This window comes from Rousettus aegyptiacus, unplaced genomic scaffold (assembly GCF_014176215.1).
Source record: "Rousettus aegyptiacus isolate mRouAeg1 unplaced genomic scaffold, mRouAeg1.p scaffold_m13_p_6, whole genome shotgun sequence".
In the NCBI taxonomy this organism is placed as follows: domain Eukaryota; kingdom Metazoa; phylum Chordata; class Mammalia; order Chiroptera; family Pteropodidae; genus Rousettus; species Rousettus aegyptiacus.
Window position 1 is genome coordinate 40,714,214 of NW_023416309.1, and position 19,148 is coordinate 40,733,361.

At 51.3% G+C, this 19,148-nt stretch overlaps 1 protein-coding gene across 3 annotated transcripts; it reads right to left on the reverse strand.

The window, feature by feature from the left end:
* Positions 1–1,520: 1,520 nt before the first annotated feature.
* Positions 1,521–13,733, reverse strand: LDB1 (LIM domain binding 1). 3 transcript variants are annotated; one of them, XM_036223011.1, is made up of 11 exons: positions 13,334–13,733; positions 5,390–5,492; positions 5,218–5,262; positions 5,030–5,105; positions 4,826–4,928; positions 4,483–4,655; positions 3,876–3,998; positions 3,567–3,650; positions 3,354–3,477; positions 3,010–3,152; positions 1,521–2,295 (listed from the first exon to the last, which is right to left on the reverse strand). In XM_036223011.1, exons 1-11 carry the CDS (start codon positions 13,356–13,358, stop codon positions 2,065–2,067), a joined length of 1,230 nt encoding a protein of 409 aa, XP_036078904.1. In that variant the 5' UTR covers positions 13,359–13,733; the 3' UTR covers positions 1,521–2,064. The 3 variants fall into 3 exon arrangements, with proteins under 3 accessions (XP_036078904.1, XP_036078903.1, XP_036078905.1); XM_036223010.1 differs by having other exon boundaries at positions 3,004–3,152; XM_036223012.1 differs by lacking the exon at positions 13,334–13,733 and adding an exon at positions 7,995–8,542 and having other exon boundaries at positions 3,004–3,152.
* Positions 13,734–19,148: the final 5,415 nt, after the last annotated feature.

Sequence of the window (19,148 nt, forward strand, 5' to 3'; positions counted from 1 at the left end):
TGGCCTCCCTGGGTTAGGGGTAGGAATCTCCCTGGCTGAGCCCTCCCAGACATTCTAACCACCCAAAGCTCCATCAATCCAAGCCCCTTCCTAAGCATGGTCCCTTTACCCCACCCATACAGGCCTATCTATGCCAGGAATCCTGCTTCAGGAGGGCCACTGTCTAGCAGCCCCAAGATGGCAGTGAGGAACAAGAGTCTGGGGGACCACGAAGTCAACTTTTAAGGGAGATGGGCCAAGCTGAGACACGAGGAGCAACACCAGAAAGAGAGGAAATGTGAGATGGGAGTGAAATCTACAAGTTGAATTAATAGCTTCTCCCCAATAACTGGTCTTAGGACTACAGGAAGAAGGGGGAAAAGATTGCCTTGGGCGGTGTCATTATTGAGCACCAATGACCAACCAAGACACGGTCAAACCAAAAAGTCTCTTTATTGATTGGTACCATACAGGACTCAAATGGCCAAAAAAAAAAAAAAAAAAAAAAAAAAAAAAAAAAAAAAGGCATTGCAGTTGGGGTGGGACATTCATCTTCCCTACCCTTTCCCTCAGCTCCTGACATAACACCCTTCCAACAGTGGCAGCTGGAGTAGAGGAAATAGGGTACGAGGACCCCAGAATCCAAAAGGAAGAGTAGGAAGAGAGGTGGTACTAACACTTCTGACTGGCCATGGGAAAAGGCAGAGAAGCCAGAGGAGAGCCCAAACTCATGGGACTCTGCTCTTGGCCTCACCCTGGGCCAGGGGCCTCCACATGTCCAACTGAAATATAGCTGAGGTTGCTGGCTGCCTCCCCCTCCCTTCTATGAGGAAGGGGACTGGAAGGTATATTGGGAGATGACGATCCTCCACTTCAGCTAGGGTACAGAGACCAACTGCTCCCTGGTGATTGTAGAGCTGGGATACCTATCTCAGTGGCTCTTTGTCCTCTGTGGAGGGTGGGGGACTAGATATGCAATTTGAGGGGCTGGGGGAAGAGAGAGTACTGAAGTGAGTGAATGAATCCCTCCCTCATCCCATGCCTGCCCAACTGAGACAGAACAAAAAACACAGTGACAAACTAGGCAGCTCCCTGCCCTCCACACTCCCTAAAAGAGGGAGCCTTCTCCTCCCCCTATTCAAGACAGCTGCTCTAGTGGAGGACTTGTAAAGAATATACACACCATGGGGGGAGGGGGTTGGGGGCTGGGATTGAGGGAGTCACAAGCACTAAGAGGGCAGGCCAGAGTCCTGGAGGACGGGGAGACAGAGACAACAGCTGGGGGCTGTCACAAAAGTGAGGCCACCAATGGCCCCCTATGCCATGGCATGCCTTCCCTAATTCCAGTCACCTCAGAGGAAAAGGGAAGAGAGATGGCAAAGTGTCTCTCCTTGGTCTGAAGCTCTCGAACTGTATAAAATGTAATGCATACCCCCGCTACCCTACCCAAAAGCTCACCTCCACCTGGGCCCTAAGCCCCCATCTACCAGGTGTAGGGAGGTAGCTGGACTTTTAATGAGGGGAAGAGTGGGGACATGAGAGATTTTTCAAACTTACATTTTTAATAATGTTATTTTTTAAAAAACTTGAAGCTGGAATAGGTGGCAGAAGGGAAGAGCCCAGAGCTTTACCCCTCTACTACCAGCCACCTAAGGGAAGGGGCACTGAGCGAAACCCCATAACTTTAAGTCCCTAAGGGCTGTGGGTATAGACAAGCCCAGGCTTGAAGAGGGTGGAGTCAGGAGAATAGGAAACCCAGAACCTGAAGTGAGGATGGAGGCAAATGCCCTGGGGGGAGGTGGGGGGCGGGCGGGGGTCAGGACATTTCTCAGAGGCCCAGGGTCCACATAGGCATCCACATGAGTATCCCCTTCCACCAAAAGGCTCTGCAGAGGCCAGGCCCAGCCCAGGGCCACTGGGGGGCAAATCTTGGCACCTGCCCCCAGCGAGTCCAGTTCCTCCCTGAAGTGGGTGGATGGAGGCTGCCCATTTTAGATGCTCAGTCTCTTCATTCTGTCTTCTGCTCCCTGGGGCTGCAAGGGGTGGGGCAGGCAGGCAGAGCACTGGGTGGCCCTGGAGAGGCCTTTACTGGGAGGCCTGTGACGTGGGGTTCTCCGATTTGCTTTCTTGGCTGGATGGAGGCTTGCTGTTCCAGGGGCTGTTGGCGCCCAGGGCAGGGGAGTTGTTAAAGCTGTCCTCGTCGTCAATGCCGTTGGCCGCGTCAAACTGGGTGTTCTCCAGCCGGGTGATGAGTCTCTCGTCCTCGTCCCCGAACTCCCCGCCCATCAGGGTGGGCTCCCCCACCACCATCACATCCTGAGAGTGGCGGAGGTCCCCAAACATAATCGGGGCAGGGGCTCGCCCGGCCCAGGGCGGCAGATAACCCCAAAGCCCCAACACCCACCCCGGAAACTCAACACCCCCACCCCCTTCTCACACCCCAATTTAAAACATCAACTCCTCTGACACCGTCAGCCCATGAAATCCTTCCCACCGAAGGACTGCAGAGTATCACAACTTTTGACCCACATCCACTAGATTCTGGGAGAAGTCAATCTACTCCCCTAGCTCCCTACTCAATCTCCCCAAAATTTTAGGGGGCCCTTAAACTTCTGTCCACATGTAAGAGGGAGCAGATAAAAAAACATCAATGGGGGAAGTGTGTGCATATGCTTGTATTCTAGATGCACACACATTTGAAACTGCATGTCCTATCAGTGTGTGTGTGTGTCTGATGGTCTGTGCGCCCCAAAACTGTCTGTCCTGAATGTCCGTATGTTTTCATGGATGACTCTTTCCCTTTAAACCTATGTTGCTATGTCTGAGTCTATGTGACCACAATCATGCATGTGACTAATAAAGACTCTCTCATCAGTGACAGAAGTCAGCCCATGCTGACAGAGTATACTGTGAAAAACTGTCTCAGATTCTATGTCTGCTAGTGAGCTCATGCTGGGACAGGGTCAAGGGTCAGGGGTCAGCAGTGGGGCAGCCCAGAAGAGAGAAGAAAGCCGAGATGCTTACAGGTACCTGGCTGGAGAGGGCGAAGGTGCTGGCTGGGCTTTTCTTCTTGCTGTTGCTGTTGTTGGTGTTGCCGCCTCCCGAACTCATGGTGCTGCCCCCTGACATCTTCCGTTTCCGCCGTTTGCTGGGCTGCTGCCGGGCGGGCTCCGCTGTGCCAGAGAAAGGAGACCTAGGTGGGGCAGTGCCCTGGGCCTGATTCCTCATTCTGGCTCTTAAGGAGCCTGAACCTACCCTGATCCCATTCTTGCAGACCCAGGAGTCAAGAAAGGACTTCAGGAGGAGACAGACATACAGCCCCTGGGGTTGGCATCAGATCCTCCTAAGAGCAGATACAGGCACAAGGGACTCACCAGGGGGCGCTACCATGCGCTGCCACTTCTGGAAAAGGCAGGTCTTGAGGCAGTCACGAGGGCTGAGGCTATAGGTCTTGTGGCGGGACATGAGCTCCTGCATGGGCTCCAGTATCACACAAAGCTGCAGGGAGACCAGGAGTAAGCTTGACAGGGGAGACATGGAGCTAAGACCAAATGGAATCGTCGTAGAGACTAGGTGATCAGACTCACTCGGAGGTAGTTGAGAGTGGAATTGGACAGCCCACACCGGGTGATGTTTTTGGAGAGCTGGTCCAACATCTGGGGGTCCTGGGCCTAGAAAGATGAGGAAAAAGATAAGAATATTAGTACCTGGGTTGCATCTATCATATGAGCCATATGACACTCCTGAGAGAGAAAAGGGGTTATTGTTAAATCCATTTTTCAGGTGAAGAAATTCTAACCTTCTTTCTAAGGTCACTGTCAGGAAAAGGCAGACTTTGTTCTGCCCTTCCCACTGCCTGCCCTCCCCTTTGTATCTTGGGTCCGGCCCACACTCACATGCATGGCAAGGATGCTGCGGGGGATGAGCTCACGGTGCTGCCGGATGCTGAAGTGCCAAGTCTTTATCCGCATCATGTCATCAAACATGAACTCCAGGTATAACCGGCCCTCCACACACACCTGGAGACAAACTTGTCACAGCTTTGCCCCTTCCTCCATACCTGAAATTATACCTATTCTCCCATTTGCTTCCAACTCTCCTACTACACACAGTTCTGCCACCTGCACCTAAATCTGGATGTATAGCTGACATAGAACATTCCCTTATATACCCATCACAGTCCTATCCCTTACACATACATGCACAGTAGAAATGCTTAACGGATCCTGTCCTCTTCCCCGTGTAGCTGATGATACATTCATCTGCTATAAGCCTGATGAGTACGGGCTCTCATTAAGTAGTATATGTACCCCCGTGGCCCAGAATACTGTCATGCACAAGTTCGGTGAATGCCTGCTGAATGCTGCAGCATGCCTGCCCTCCCATCTTATCGGGCCACTTCCCATTATGCCTCTCTGGGAGACAGCTGGGTACATTTTTGGGAAAGAAGAAGGGAATCAAACTCAGATGCTTCAGCGTTACACATCCAGCTGGGATGCTGACCTGGGTGAACATGGGTTTGCCGTGCTGGGTCACCATGCTGCCTTGGTCACAATCGAGGGACACAAAGTTGCTGTGGAATGCCTCCTTGGGGTGCTTAAGCACATAGTATAGCTCTGTAGCACCCCCTTCAAAGATGCTGCGGAAGTAGCGTGGAATCAGGGTCCGGCCGATGGCTGTAGAGATGGGACAAACCCTTCAGAACATAAGGACCTCAAAAGAGGTCAGGCAGATGCCACCTCTGCCAAAACGAATACTCTGAGACAAATACCTACTCCTAGACCATAGGACACAGGAGATATACATCCTCACAACAGAAATGGCAGGACCCCCAGAGGCCACTCACTGTATCTCTTTGGTCCATCCTCCAGGCAAAAAGTGATGGTTAACATGGCATCATCCTCAAAGAACTCAGTTGTGAAAGCATCCCACCAGAGATTGTCACACTCCTAAGGAGCACAAGGAGGGGTGTTTGTGTGAGTGACAGAAGATATCCCACAAGGGTACACAGATGGTCCTCTGCCCCAAAGCCCCTTCCCCTTAGCCATACCTCTGTCCAGTTTTGAAGCCGTTTGTTAAGCTCAAATATTCTGTAGTCAGTTTGGTTGCCATATGGTGTATGCCTCCTGGGGTAAGCGAAGAAGGGAGGTCAGAAGGAGCAGAGCCTCCCCACCCCCACCACCTCTGCCTTCACCCATGTAATGGAAAGCACCTCCCTCCCCACTGAACTCCACTTACCCAATCCCGGGCTCCAGGTATGTAGGCGGGTACATGGGAGTTGGGCTGTATAAGGGAAAAGGCTATGAGAATGGGTGCGGAAGATAGGAATTATTGAGGAGGGGTGTCATGCCCTCCCTTTTTAGGTAGGATCCCTTCTGGAGATGGCATCAGCAGTTAATAAGAGACTCACCCCACATCCCGATCTAGCATGGTGCCGGGATGGAAAGGGGGGAAGGCGTTGCCGTTCGGGGGCTCTTTCGGCGAGTACAGCTTGAATGACTTTGAGGAACAACCTACAAGGGAAAGGAAGAAAAGATGTCCTGAGTCCCTCATGATAGCTCTCCTGGAAGTTTGCTAGACTGTGCTAGACAAGGACTAGTTTTTTGGAGCCCCCGGAGTGGACTAGGGGAGAGGAACTACCCTAGAGAGCACTTATTTCTGCTTCTAAATCTAGCTCCAATCCTGTTTTACTAAAAAACTAGAAGTACCCAGCTCCAATATCCAAGAACTTATTTCTTCATGTGGCTGAACCCTGGATGATAGAATTGAAGCTGGGAAGAAATGTCAATACCATAAAATAAACATCCAAACATTAGAATCTAATTTTGATAAACCCCCTTTTATCTACATCGTTTTGTTCAATTATCACAACCACTATGTGAGGTAGCAGGGTCAACTGTAACATTCCCATTTTACAGATAAGGCAACTGAAGGCTCAAGGGGACTTGGCAAGATCACAGAGCTAGAACATGCGCCCCAATCTTCTGATTCCCAAAGCCTGTACTTATTTCTACCCTTCTATTGCCCTCTGGAGACCAAGTTGGGGAAGAAAAAAGGGAGATTTTGCCAACTCCGTGCCCCTCCTCCAACCCCAGGGTCTCAGGAGGGCAGGGGATAGAAAGATAAAGGGGGGTGGGTGTCTGCTGGGTGCCGCCCACCAGATAACCAGTTGGGCCTTCTGCCTCCCCCACCAACGGTACTCCCTTATCAGCCCAGCCCCCTTCCCCACACCCACCACTAGTCTAGTATTGTCTCCAAACCAGAAACCCAAAGTTTCAGCCCATTTTGTCTTCTGAGTCTTGCAGTGGGGGAGGGAGGTAGAGGGACCTCTACTAGATCCCATTCTAATTACAAATGGGAAAGAAGGAGAAAGGAGGAGGCTGGGAAGGAGCAAGCCTAGGTTCTGGAGGGCTCAGTCTAAGAAGCAAGTGGTAACTAGACGAGGGTCTCTGCTTGTGTGGATCTGTACATGTGCACATATGTTCCCCCTCTCCACCTCACCCAGTGGCACACAGTTCTGGTAAACTATTTCCTGACTGGAAAAAGTATTATATTCATAGTTGGATATGAGCCAGGTACCCCTAAAATGCTCTTTTCCCCTGAGCGGAAACTGAGGCACCACAGCAAAAGTCCTGACCCCAGTCATAGCTGCTTCCTCACACCCCCAACACTTGATAGCATTTTGAAAGGTAGCTGTATTGGCCCCCTCCCCAATTTAGATACAAAATATTTTATTCCTTGGGGGGAAGAGACAAAGAAGATCCTGTGCCAATGTGTGTCATTTAATTCTCTCCCCAGGGCCCCCTCCTCACAATATAGGCAAAAGGAGGATCCCAGAGGGGACTTCACTACACAGTCCCTTGAAGGTGCCAAGAGTCAGAGCCTGTGTGTGCCTGCACATGCGTGCACCTCATCCTGCCTAGCAGGCTTCTATCCTCAGCTCGCCCCAACATGCCTACCAAGGGCTGGAACCTAGCAGCCCTAGGCAGGATCAGGGTGCCTGCAACAGGGCCTTGCTCCATGCATGAGCTCTCATGGGCCATGTCCACATGCTTCCAGCACAGCACACACAGTATTCAGATGCCATGGCGTCTGGACTGAGGAACCTCAGGAAAGAGACTCCCATCTCCCCACTTCACGAATAGACCAAGGCCAAATAGGAAGCCAAGCTTACACAGCCCACCACAGGCCAGGCACAGGCAATGAACCCAAGAGTTCAGATGATTAGACCTGGCCCTCATCCCCTAACTAGGCCATCCTTTCCCCAAAAGTATCACTGCCCCTGCCCCTCAGTTTCAGGGCCACTTGAAGAAATGTGTCAGCTCAAGACCCTAAAAAGAAGGGAGGCAGTATACCTGGGTTCCTCTAATTCTAAAGAAGTTTCAGAGATTTAATTTCTCTCACTAGTGAACTGACAGGGGATGGGTAACAGTTCTGAGGAGCTAAAGTCCAAAGCTCTGGGGCCTCTATTTACATCTCCAGTGAATGGACACAAACAAATTCAGCATCTCTCCAGAGCCATAGCAACTCCCAGTAGTCCCAGCACAAGGGCCTGGGAGTGAGAAGAGAAGGGGAGGGAACATCACCCAGACCATCTGTCCCTGTTGATGCCTGTCCCCAGCAGCAGGGGTAGAAGGAGCAGGGTGGGGGTGGGAGTTAAGGGTATGTGTCATCCAGCCTTGAGGTCAAACATAGGCCCACTTCCACTTCTAGCAGTCTAAAAGCCCTTAGGAACCAGGAGGAGAGAGGAAGACTCTCGAACTGGAAAGTTTTCTCAGGATAGAAGCTGCATCCTAGGCCTGAGGGGGGAACCTCCAGCTGGGCATTTCCATGGTAACCAGCCTGACCTGAGGGCAGGTCCCCTCCCTTTGGAGTTTGACCAGAGGTCAGCAGGCCTGGGAGTCCTGGCCTCCCTGAGCTGGGGCACCTCTCCCCCAAGCCAGTATACTAGGCCTGGGCCAGACCCAGGACCTTCCACCCATCCCTTAACAGGCTTGCAGGGTGCGCAGACTTACCTGGGAGAACTGAGGGGGCCAGGAGAGGTGCGGGGAGCGGCTGCAAGCCCAGCAGGGCCCTGGCAGGGGTGAGGACTGATAGGGGGCCAACTTCAGCTGCTCATGTCCCGAGTGGGACAGGCAGGCCTGGCTGGGAGCTCCACTCAGTGCGGGCCGCACAAAGACTCGCACGCACACCCTCGGCCCGCCCCGCGGCGGCCACAGCCCCGGGGGAAAGTTACAATGGCCACTGGGCCGAGGGTTGGGGGCCAGGGGGCCGGCCTGGGGGGCGAGGGACTGCGGGGAGTCCGGAGCCTTCTTTGTTTGCAAGGTTTCCCTCAACAATGGCTGCTCCGCTCTTTCCTCTCTCCTCCTCCTCCTCCTCGGCTCGCCCCGCCGACGCCTCGCGCTGCCTCTGCCTCCAAGCAGCCCGCCCGCCCTCCCCAGGCCACCAGGCCCCTCAGCCGGGGAACCAGGCGAGGCAGGGCCCGGCACTCACACTCACTCACACTCGCACACGCTCAGACACACGCAGCGCCCGCCGGCTCCCTGCCTTTTCTCCTTTTCTCTCCCTCCCTCCCCGCTCACTCAGAATGAGGCCCCAGGGCTGGCAGAGGGTGGAGCTGCCCCCACCGGCCCCGCCCCCTCCCTGAGAGGCAAGAGGAAGAGGGAAGGAGGGAGGGAGAGAGGGAGGCAGGCAGGGAGGACTGCTGAGAAAAACAAAAGAGAGACAGAGACTGGGAATGGAGAGATGGAGACAGAACAGACTAGGCCTGGAGAGACCTGGATGGAGAGGGGCCCTGTGGGGGCCAGGAACTGGAATGCACTCCTACCAGCCCCTGGCGGTGCTCAGGGGTAAGCAGGGAAGCCAAAGCCACAGGCAGGGATGGAGGAGAGTGCTCTCTGGAGACTCCCAATATTTTCAAACTGCCTCCCAAATCTCCCAAATCTCTCTTCTTCTCTCCTGTGATCTCCGTTGCAGATTGGTCTGGGCTGCCAACCTGGGCTTCGGCCCCTGGTGAAATCCCAAAGCCGCTGGGGGAAGGGTGGGGGGGAGGGATATTTTTGACAGAGACACACTCTGACTTCAGCCTTTAAACACTGATTGGAGGGAGGGGAAACTCTAGGCTCCCTGCCCCTAACCCAACTAAGTTCCAAGCCCTGATAGAGATCTGCCTTAGCAGGAAGCCCCCCACCCCACCCCCACCCCCAGACCTGTGGGTGCAGGGGAAAAGAGGTGCTGTCAGTCAGGGAAGGCAAATTTGCCCAACCAAGCATCCCCAGAAGGGGCCTGATCTGCTGTTGAATCTTCCCCCTAACCCCAGGAAAAGTATGTTCCTGGGATGGGGTAGGGCCTGTTTTCCAAAGGAAGGGGAGAGTCCCAAAAGACAGGGTGTTTCTCAAACTTGAGTAATGGTCCAGGCCCTACTACGGGGACAGATAGGAAAAAAAGAAACACACACACACACACCCAGGTCAGTGTATGACCTACATCATTGCAGGTTGAGTCTCTGCTCCCTATTCCTTGCCTGCCCCCCCCCCCACCACATTCACACATTGCTCCATAACAGGATTTCTCACAACATACACACCAGTTGACTGTGCAGTAATAATATTAAACTTGGCTCTGTGAACAACCTTTACACATAAATAACACATCTCACTTTCACATAAATTAGTACCTGATACATACTTCAACCTGTGATACACCTGAAACCCTAAATAAACCCAAATCCAAGATACGCACACATACAATCTATATCACACCCTGACTTCCATATACACTGGGACCTGTGACATGCATGCCCCTTGATTCCAATATGTACACCAAAACTACATGATACCTGAACCTGTGACAGACTATTACATACACACCCTGACCATTTGTTACCCAAGGACTGACTCCAGAAAGTACCCTTCCTGAAATGTGACCTGGGCATGATACATCCCAGCTTTCACAAACATCAAAATCTATGACATTTGGCCAAATCCTACAACATACAGCATATACCAGGACTTGAGACATTCCCACTGACTCCCAAATTTACTGCCCAGCTCTGGGATAACCACACTCTACCCCTACTGACAGGCCAACTCCTGTCATTTGTTTCTTGCCTTTAAACTTTCCAAAGTGCATTCATAGGCAGTACCTCAGGAGATCCTTATAGCACACAGCCAAATATTATCCTAACTTCAACAAATAGCAGTGAGATAGCAGGGCCTCAGGCTGGAATCCTGAATTTCTAACCCCACTCATACAAGCTCTGGGGCACTGCAGCCATTCCTACTCCCTTCCCCCTCTAAGGAATGGCCATTCCAGGACCCAAATGACTGTCTATAAGGGGAAAGGAGAGAGGCAAGTGCTTTGGCTTCTGCCCCCAGTTCAGAGCTCAGAAACCTATCCAGTCAGTCTCCTCAAATTTCGAGGAGAAGGGCTCCTAAATACCAAGACATACCAAGACATACCAAGACTCTGGCATATCATTCAAAACAGGCCCCCTCCTAGTTTCCCTTCTGTAGCTAGCATGTCTGCTCTTCTCTCAGTTCTGACTTAATTTCCCTACTTGCACAGGAGCAGAAAAGGTCCAGCTAAAGAGAGCAAGTCTGAATTAGAAGTCTCTAAAATTGGGGTGGAGGGAGCAGGAAGCAGCAAAGAATGACAAAGGTGATGACAGAGAGAAGAGGGAGAGCACCCCTTCTGGAAGTGGGGACTCTGAAAGCCAGCAGCCTGCCCCAGCCCACAGGATAAGGTACCAGCACTGCCCCCCTGCCCGGGCCCCTGGGGCTCCCTGACCCAGGCCTCCAGTGTGCCTGCCCCCCTTCCTTTGTCTGTGCCCGGCCTCCCGTTGGCCTGGCGCTCTGCCATCCTCCTCTCCTGGCTCCCAGCCGCCACCACTGCTGCCTCCTCCCCTCCCCCTACTCCTCCCTGTCTTAACCCTTCTGAGCCACATGGTGCCCCAGACAGGCCCTGGCCCCCTCAGCAACCTGCCCTGCCTGGGGTGATACCCCTTAGCAGAGGTTCTCCCTGTTCCTGACCAAAGCCCCAGAAGCTATTCCCTACCCCAGGAGCACTATGGGAGCTGGATGTGTGTGTGTGTATGCGTGTATCTTGTGGTGTTTCCTTCTGCATGTGCATGTATGTGGGTCTGCGTGTGCTCTGGCTTCCCTTAGTCACATGTGTGGGGCATGTGCTGTCTCTGCCGGGCTGGGGGAGGAGGAGGAGGAGCTGGGAGACAGCAGAGCACAAAGGAGACTCAGACAGGCAGGCAGGCAGGCAGCAGGCAAACGGCTTGCCAGGGCGCCTGGGCCCTCACCCTAAGGCTGCTCAGTTTGGGGGCAGGGGGAGGGGGGTGTATCCTTTTGGTATGGACTGTACATACTGCAGAGATGCCCTTGTGTTCAACCATGTGCTCCCACCCACCCATGCAAGCCTGTTCCCCTCTTTTACCCCAACTCCTACCATTCCAGACCCCCAGGCCACTCTCAAGCCTCTCCCCTATGTGGTTTCCTTAAAGTCTAACCTCCACCTATCCTCTATGGCATCAAACCATGAGACTTCTTCACATCTGGAAAAAAGATTCCCCACTGTTAGCCATCTTTTGCCCCCTCTCCTCCAACCAGGCCACCAGACACACAAAAGGGCACTGACTGAAGTTGTCCACTCTCATGCACACTCCTGTGCATGGGTCCTCTTCCTGTCCCCATGCTACTCCTAGACTGAGGGGAAAACTTTTCTCCCTTCTCCTACTAGACCCAGGCACCAATGCCCCAACTTCTAGGCGAACCTCCCATCTACCTCCAACCTGACAACCCTTCCACACTCATCTTCTGCCCACTATTTGTAGGAACTAAGAATAGAAATGTAAGACTTGGCCCTCTAGCCTGTCCAGAGCCTTAGTTTCTGCTATGCATATGTGTGGCAATGGAAGATCGAGACCATGGGATAGACTCAAGAGCGTGGATGGATTTAAACAGGGTAACCAGCATGGGACAATTAAAAAGAAAATACACACATAAATATGCACACCAAGCTGGTAGGAGGAAGAATGATGGGACCAGGAGGCATTCCAGCTTAGTAAGCTCTTTCTTCTCTTCTCCCCCACCCTCTGCAGCAGGAGCCAGGGGTTCCCACACCCAAATATCCCAGGATCCTCATGCTCAACTAGTCCTTCCCCCAGGCCTCTTAAACGTTAGCCTCAGCAGGCACTCTTAAGTGTGTGCCCAGCCCAGCTTGGCCTGGGTCACATGATTTTCAAGGAAGCTTCCTCACTGGTAGCTTCCCTTGGGGATTGGGGGTGGGGGCAGTTGTGGGGTATGGGCCTCCCAGAAAACAGGGCATCTAGAGGGGCAAAAGATCCAAATCAGACTAGATTCAGGGACACCTGACTTCCAAAAGAAAGCTAACTACAGCCTGGGACAGGAAAAGGTCCTGCAGATAATTCAAGAACCCAGAGTTCTGGGGAGTCCTGGGGATGCAGATAGTTAGTGTTCTGAGGTCCTCTGAAGACTACATCTCCAGTCACACGCCTATCTTTCCTCCTGGCAGTGAGGAAGAACCTTCCCCTCTCCAGGAAAGAACTCAAACCCAGGCTGTGACTGGCAAGAGCAAAATGTGTTTTGGGGAGGTAGGCATCTGAGTCTAAGTTCTCCCTCAAATTCTCACTTTGGGGTCAAGCATTGCTCCCCTCACGTCAACTCTCACAAATCACTCTGGTTCCCAGCTTGTCTGGGGCTGCCACATTGCCCCTCCCACTAGGGCAGAGATTCTAGACCCCAGGGCCCAATTATCTGCTCCCCCCAGGAGTACCTCCTGTTCCTCAGGAGGGCCAACCTTCCCTGGCAACAGGCAGGAAAATTTGGAGGGGGGCAAGATGCGCCCCAAAGAATCTCCATCCTCAAACACGGTCCTCAAAAACAGCCTGGGGGGGGGGGTGTTGTCACAGAATATAAGAGGGAATAGGCAGCAGGGAAGGGGGGGGCAACCCAAACTAGCCAATCACAACTCTATGATGACCTGAGGGAGGGGGTCAAAAGTCCAGACTCACTTCTGATTGGCTAACACCGTGGAATTCTGGGAATTTCAGCCCCCCAAACCTCTCCCCAATTAGCACCCCCCCCCCAAAAAAAAAACCAAACACACCAGCTATCCCCAGCAAGCCCTCCCTGCGCCTCTAGGTTGCTGCGCATTTACACAGTTGTGGAAAACCCTCCCCCGGACTGAGGCCCCGCATACTCCTCACAGACCCCGACCTTCGCCATGCCATCGAAGCCCCCCACACAAGTTCTCGCTAAACAAGGGGTGACGGATCGGCAAGGAGGGGGAGAGAGGGAGGGGCCGGGCGGCTGCGCGCCCTACTCACCAGGACAGGCACAGCCCACTGACATCTTCACATCGCCCGCCGCTGAGGGCCCAGCCGAGTCACAGAGCCTGCCCCGCGCGGGGACAGGCCGGGCATGAGCTGCCGCCGCCGCCCGCGGCCTCCGCCACCCTCACTGCCTGTCTGGTCCGGCCTCGGCCCAGCCTCCGCCCGCTGCGGGCGGGCCCTGGCTGCAGCGAAGGGGCCTGTCAGGCGCGGAACAGACAGGAAGGAAGCCAGGAAGGAAGGCGAGCTGCCTCTGCGTGTGTGCACGCGGGTGTGCGTCCCCCAAGTGTGTGTCCGTGTGTGTGCGCGTGTGCGTGTCTGTGCGCTCCCGCCGCCAACGCTGCCGCCGCTTGCCCCCCTCTCCCTCTCGCTCTCCTCCCTCCCGCTCCAGAGGCGCCCGCTCTCCAGCGCTCCACGGGCTGGGCCGAGCTTTATTAATATGCTAATTGCCTGCTAGTGGGAGGAGAGAACCGTGTCAAAGTGACCCGGGCGGGCGCGCAGCGAGAGACGACGTGCGTGCGCCGCGCGGCTGGCGGGCGGCGAGGGGCTGGGAGCCTTCAAGGAACGGCATGCATGTGACGCAGCTTTTAAAAAAGACGGAGGCAGAGACCCCGGAGGGAGGGCCAGGGGGAGGGATAGGAGGCGAAGTCTCACACTCAGTGTCCGCTCTCCGGGCTCCACCGAGTTGGGAGCGTAGATGAGCCGGAGCGGGAGCCGGGACTCGGGGGAGGCGGAGCCAGGGTGGGCTGTGAGACGTTTTCTCCACCCCCGGCAGCGATTAGGGAGGGAAGGGGGGTACCCTCCCCCTACCGTTCTCTGTTGAGACCCCAGTCTTACTCTGGAGGCTTCTAGTTACACGCCTCCACCCCCAGCTTGACTGGGGAAAAGAAGCACTAGCCTAATTCTTGTGGCAACCCCTCAATTCGCCTTCTCCCTAAACTGACTCCCCCTTGCCTGCTAAACCAGTTGAGACTAGAGCTAAAAGGGTTAATTAGGTGGAGTCCCCTTCCTCCCCCGCCTAAGGGCTGGGATCTGCGTTTTGCTGGGGGGAGGTAGGCAGTGGAAAGACCGCCAGGTTGGACTGGGGAGGAGAGAATCGCAAGCCATCCTTCCCCCTTGCAGCCTCTGACTCATCAGTCAAGACACTCTCTTCCCTTCCCCCCTTTCTCCAACCATTCTCGGCCTCTCCCTTCCCCCCACCCCCAACCCCAGCCCAATCTCGCTTGGAAGCTGCTCTCTCTTGAGGACCTAGAGACTGGGGAGAACTGGAAGCGCACTTCTCCAGTGCCCCCTACCCATAGGGGCTGTGGTGGGAGGTGGGTGGTAAATGAGTAAGGAACACTTCCCCAGGGAGAAGCCTCCCAACCTTCAGGCTCTCCTCAAGAACTCCTCGACCCAACCTCAGGAGGGGTGGGGGACTCCATCTCCATACCTTCCCAAAAGAAAGCCCAGCCTTAGCTGCCTCATAAACAGGAAGTACCTATTAGCAAGGAGGAGGGAGGGGAGAGGAAGGGAACCTCCTGGAAGAGAGTTGGCCCTCTTCTTTCTGGGGGTACCCCAGCTGCTAGCTTCCTTAGGCTTCAGGGTTCCAGGAATAGATTCTGCAAACCTGGACTGGTGTCCCCTACTTAAGGCATCTGGCCTAGACTAGGGTAGTGGGTCCTCCTCCCCTTTGTTACTTAGTAGAATTGATTGTGATGGTTCCTCATTCCATCCCGAGGGTCTGCACAGTTGGCTTGACTGGCTGGGGGAGGGTTACAGATTTGGAGGCTTAAGTGTTTATGAGATTCCTTTCTCTCTATGTTGGTTTTTGCTGAGGGAGCCAATGGGCCGGGTGTGGAGTGGTGGCGGTTGGGGGGGCGGTTGAAAAGAGGGCCTTCCTAGGACCTCCTCCCAGGTGCTTAGGATAGAGTCGGGAGGGGGTTGTGAGCACAGTCACACTGTGGATTCCCCCACCCTCAACTTTTTATATCCTCACTCCCATGGAGGGGGGGAGGGTCAGGGACTGCAAACAGACATGACTGAAGACATACACCCTTACACAAGTATTTCCTTGACAGCGTCCCCTACCTGTTTACCGACTCCCCACATTCCCCTAGGCAGAGGTCAGTGCTAGAGGGAGTAAAGGGAATCAAAAGCTACGGAACCCTGGCCTGAAATTTTAGATACCTAGATTTGAATTCCAGCTCTGCCCCTCACTAGCAAATGACCTGAAACAATTGCCTTCCCCACTCTGAGCTTTACTCTCTAGCTTTACCCTCTGTAATTGGTACTTGCAGCTTGGTAAGAATCGAATCAGACAATGTATGCCCGCTTAGCCCAATGTGAGCCATGTAGTCGGTACTCAATATACATTAGCCCCTTTCTGCTTTCTTTGAGGTTATCTGTTATTTCAAGAGTGTCAGGAGTGGGCTGGATTTGCTGGAGGACTAGAGATAGTGTGGAGGAGAACTATTTGCCTTGACCCCTTTTACTCTTCACTGCCCATGAATTTGCCTTCTCCCAATCCTGTGACCACTTATGCCGAAGACCAGTCATTCCAAACAGCTAGCTTGGCCAGATTCCATGATGAGTGCCAATTACCTGGTTGGACACAGGGGCTAACAACCCACCCAGTAGGAGACTTTGCCTCCTCTGAATCTGAGGTTTTCTTCTCCTAGATTACACATGGGGAATATGGAAGGCAAAGAAGAAAAAACAGCATTTGTTGAGCATATACTATGTGCCAGGCACTGTGTTAGATAGATATTTTACCTGAGATGTCATTTACTTTTCATGACAACCTTTGGAAGAAGGTGCTGTTTCTTCTATTGAACAAACAAGAAAACTGAGGTTTAAGGACATTAACTAATTTAAACTTGTAAAACAACCTTCTTCCTCTTTGCCTAGTAGTTAGTTAATGCCTCAATTAAACCTCAGTTCCAGCTCATCTCCTCTGGGAAGATATTCCTCCCATATCCACCCCAGCTGATCTAGTGGTCCAGTTTCCTTTAAGGAAATACCATTTCATAGTGTCGAATGGGTGATCAAACTAAGTTATTTAAGTTCTTAGAAGAACCAGGCCTAGGGAGGTTAAATAACTTACCTAAGGTCACACAACTAAATACTAAGCTCTTTTCCCTGCCTTACTGCTAACATGGATGGACCAGACCTGATGAAGGAGAGAACATCTTTAGAACAAACAGCTCTAGGAATTGTGGTGCAGGCAAAAATGGGAAGAGTAGTCACAGATGCCTAGAAGATAGACCTGGAGTGTGGTAGGGAGGCAGCAAGCCTAGGTCTTAAATGACAATGTCCTGGAGGATGGCAGCCTTAGCAGATTTGGATGGATGGCTATTAGCACCTAGTACTTTTTTATTTTTATTTTTTTTGACGTGAAATCACATGACAAAAAGTAATCATTTTAAAGTGAACAACTCAGTGACATTCCAGAATTTTAAAATAATAGTCATTAGTGGAAGATTGACTCTAGATACAAGGAATGAAGAAAAGTGGGAGGTATTGAGAAGAGGTGAGGTAAGAAAACGGGAAGGGAAGAGGAACCTCACAGAGAGGCAGACTGCAGAAGCAACTGGTTAGACTCCAGGGGAGGTGAGCTTTCTGCTGCTTTTAGCCCCAAGAACCTGTCCCATTCAACTCTTTCCTGACCTTGACCTTGACCTTCTCTCTTTTCTCTCACACTTCTCTTACACTGAAACTTCCTCAAATTCTTATTGACATTGCTCTTTCAAGGATGAGTCTTCTTTTTCCACCAAGATGGTAGAGTAAGAGTGAGAGAGAGACAGAGAGAGACAGACGGAGAAAGAAACAAGTACCTAGGCTCAGTCTTTTAATAACTTAAACTTGGAAGTGATATATCATCACTTCTGCCTTATATTATTGGTCACAGAGACTAACCCTGGTATATAACACTGGCGGGACTGCCATAGAGATTATTGGGAGCCACCTTGGGGGTTCCCAACCATACCAGACCTAGTCCTCAGTGTCGCAGGTCTGGAGATTCAATTTGATCAGTGAATCATCAGATTCAGAATGACTCATGCAGATTAAAAACATATGAAACATTATCTAGGCACTACTTTCCCTCTTTTCTAGAACTCTTTATTAAACTGGTCTTCCTTTTGAACACACAAATATGTTCCTACTACAGAGCCTATGCACTGGCTGTTCTTAGAATGTTATTTGAATGGTAGGTCTTCCTTATGATTCAGGTCTTACTTCAAATATCTCCTCTCCAGAGTCCTTACCTAATCACATCATGTACATTTTTTTCCCTCTTACTTTTTACATTTTCCATCCCATTTATTTTCTGATAGCACTTATGGCTCTCTGAAATTATTTTACTCTTTATTTATTTGAAGGTTGTCTCCTCACTAGAACGTGAGCTTTGTTAGGGAGGATTTTTTGTTTGTTTGTGTTTTGTCTGTTTTTTCCTTACGGCATCTCCAGTGCCTAAAACAGTGCCTGGCACATAGTAGGCACTCAATAAATAAACTGGAAAATTGATTTGTTAATTCATATTGAGAAATACAGATCATGTGAACTGGGCATTTTGTCTCACTTGATCAACACTCTTTCTCCCCATAGAAAATTATATGTGAAGTCAGTTATTATAATCAGAGGAGTCTTTGGTGAGCATGGAGTCAGGCAAGGACACGTGATTGGAAGTTCCAATGTTTGGTGGCCTGGGTACCAAGGTTTTCCGTAATGGCCCTTAGGAATACACCAGCCAAGGACACTAGTAGCCTTGATACTACCTATGTCTCACTGGTACTGGAGACCCAAAGAATTATTATCTTTTTGAGTAGATTCCATGCAGACACCATACTTAGGTGAATAGATTGCTTTGTCAGGTGCTCAATAAAGCAAAAATGGCATTATTTTCTTCCTTTAACATTAATCTTCCCAAAGGCTAATCATCATCATAATGACCATAATTAGTGCCCAAATCACGAACATTACCAACCATCTCTTAGAGTATGTTTCTTCCACAGTTCCTGTGCCTGTCCTTCCACTGAGGAAGAATTGGTTTTTACTGATTTCTCATAGGCAAATTGTTTCCAGGTTTATTGGAAATAAATTGTGAACAGACGGAGTTTCTGAATGTGTGACTTTCAAAGCTTATTTGGGAAGACAAAACTAATACACCTGAAAGGTTATGAAACTAACTAAAGGCAGTTGTATTAGTCTATCCAGGATGCCATAACAGAATACCACAAACTAAGTGGTTCAAACAGAAATTTATTTTCTCACAGCTCTGTAGGCTGAAATTCCAAGATCAAGGTGCTGGCAGAGCTGGTTTCTGGTAGGGTCGCTTTCCCTGTGTCATAGGTGTCTCTTCCTCATCTGACACTAGTCTTATTGGGTTAGGCTCCTGCCTTTATCATATAATTTAATTTTATCACTTTATTGCCCTAGTTCCAAATACAGTCATACTGGGTGTGGAGCCCTTTAACATATACATTTTTTCTGGTGTGGAGGTAGAGGTGGGCACAAGTCAGTCCATAACAGAGGTCCTCTCCTCATGAACGTTTTGTGGGAATGTAGATTGATGCAACCTTTCTCAAGGGTAATTTGGTATTACCACCAAAAGTTCAAATATATACATCCTTTAATTCAGCAATCTCACTTTAAGGAAATGAGAGTACAAAAGTGTGAAGACACATGTACAGGAATGTTCACTGTAACTTAATTTATAATAGTGAAAAACTAGAAATAAATACAATTTAAATAATGATATAGCCATATAATGGAACTGGTATTCATCAAGATCTCAGTAACTATTTGGTTAATGAATTGACTAACATATTGT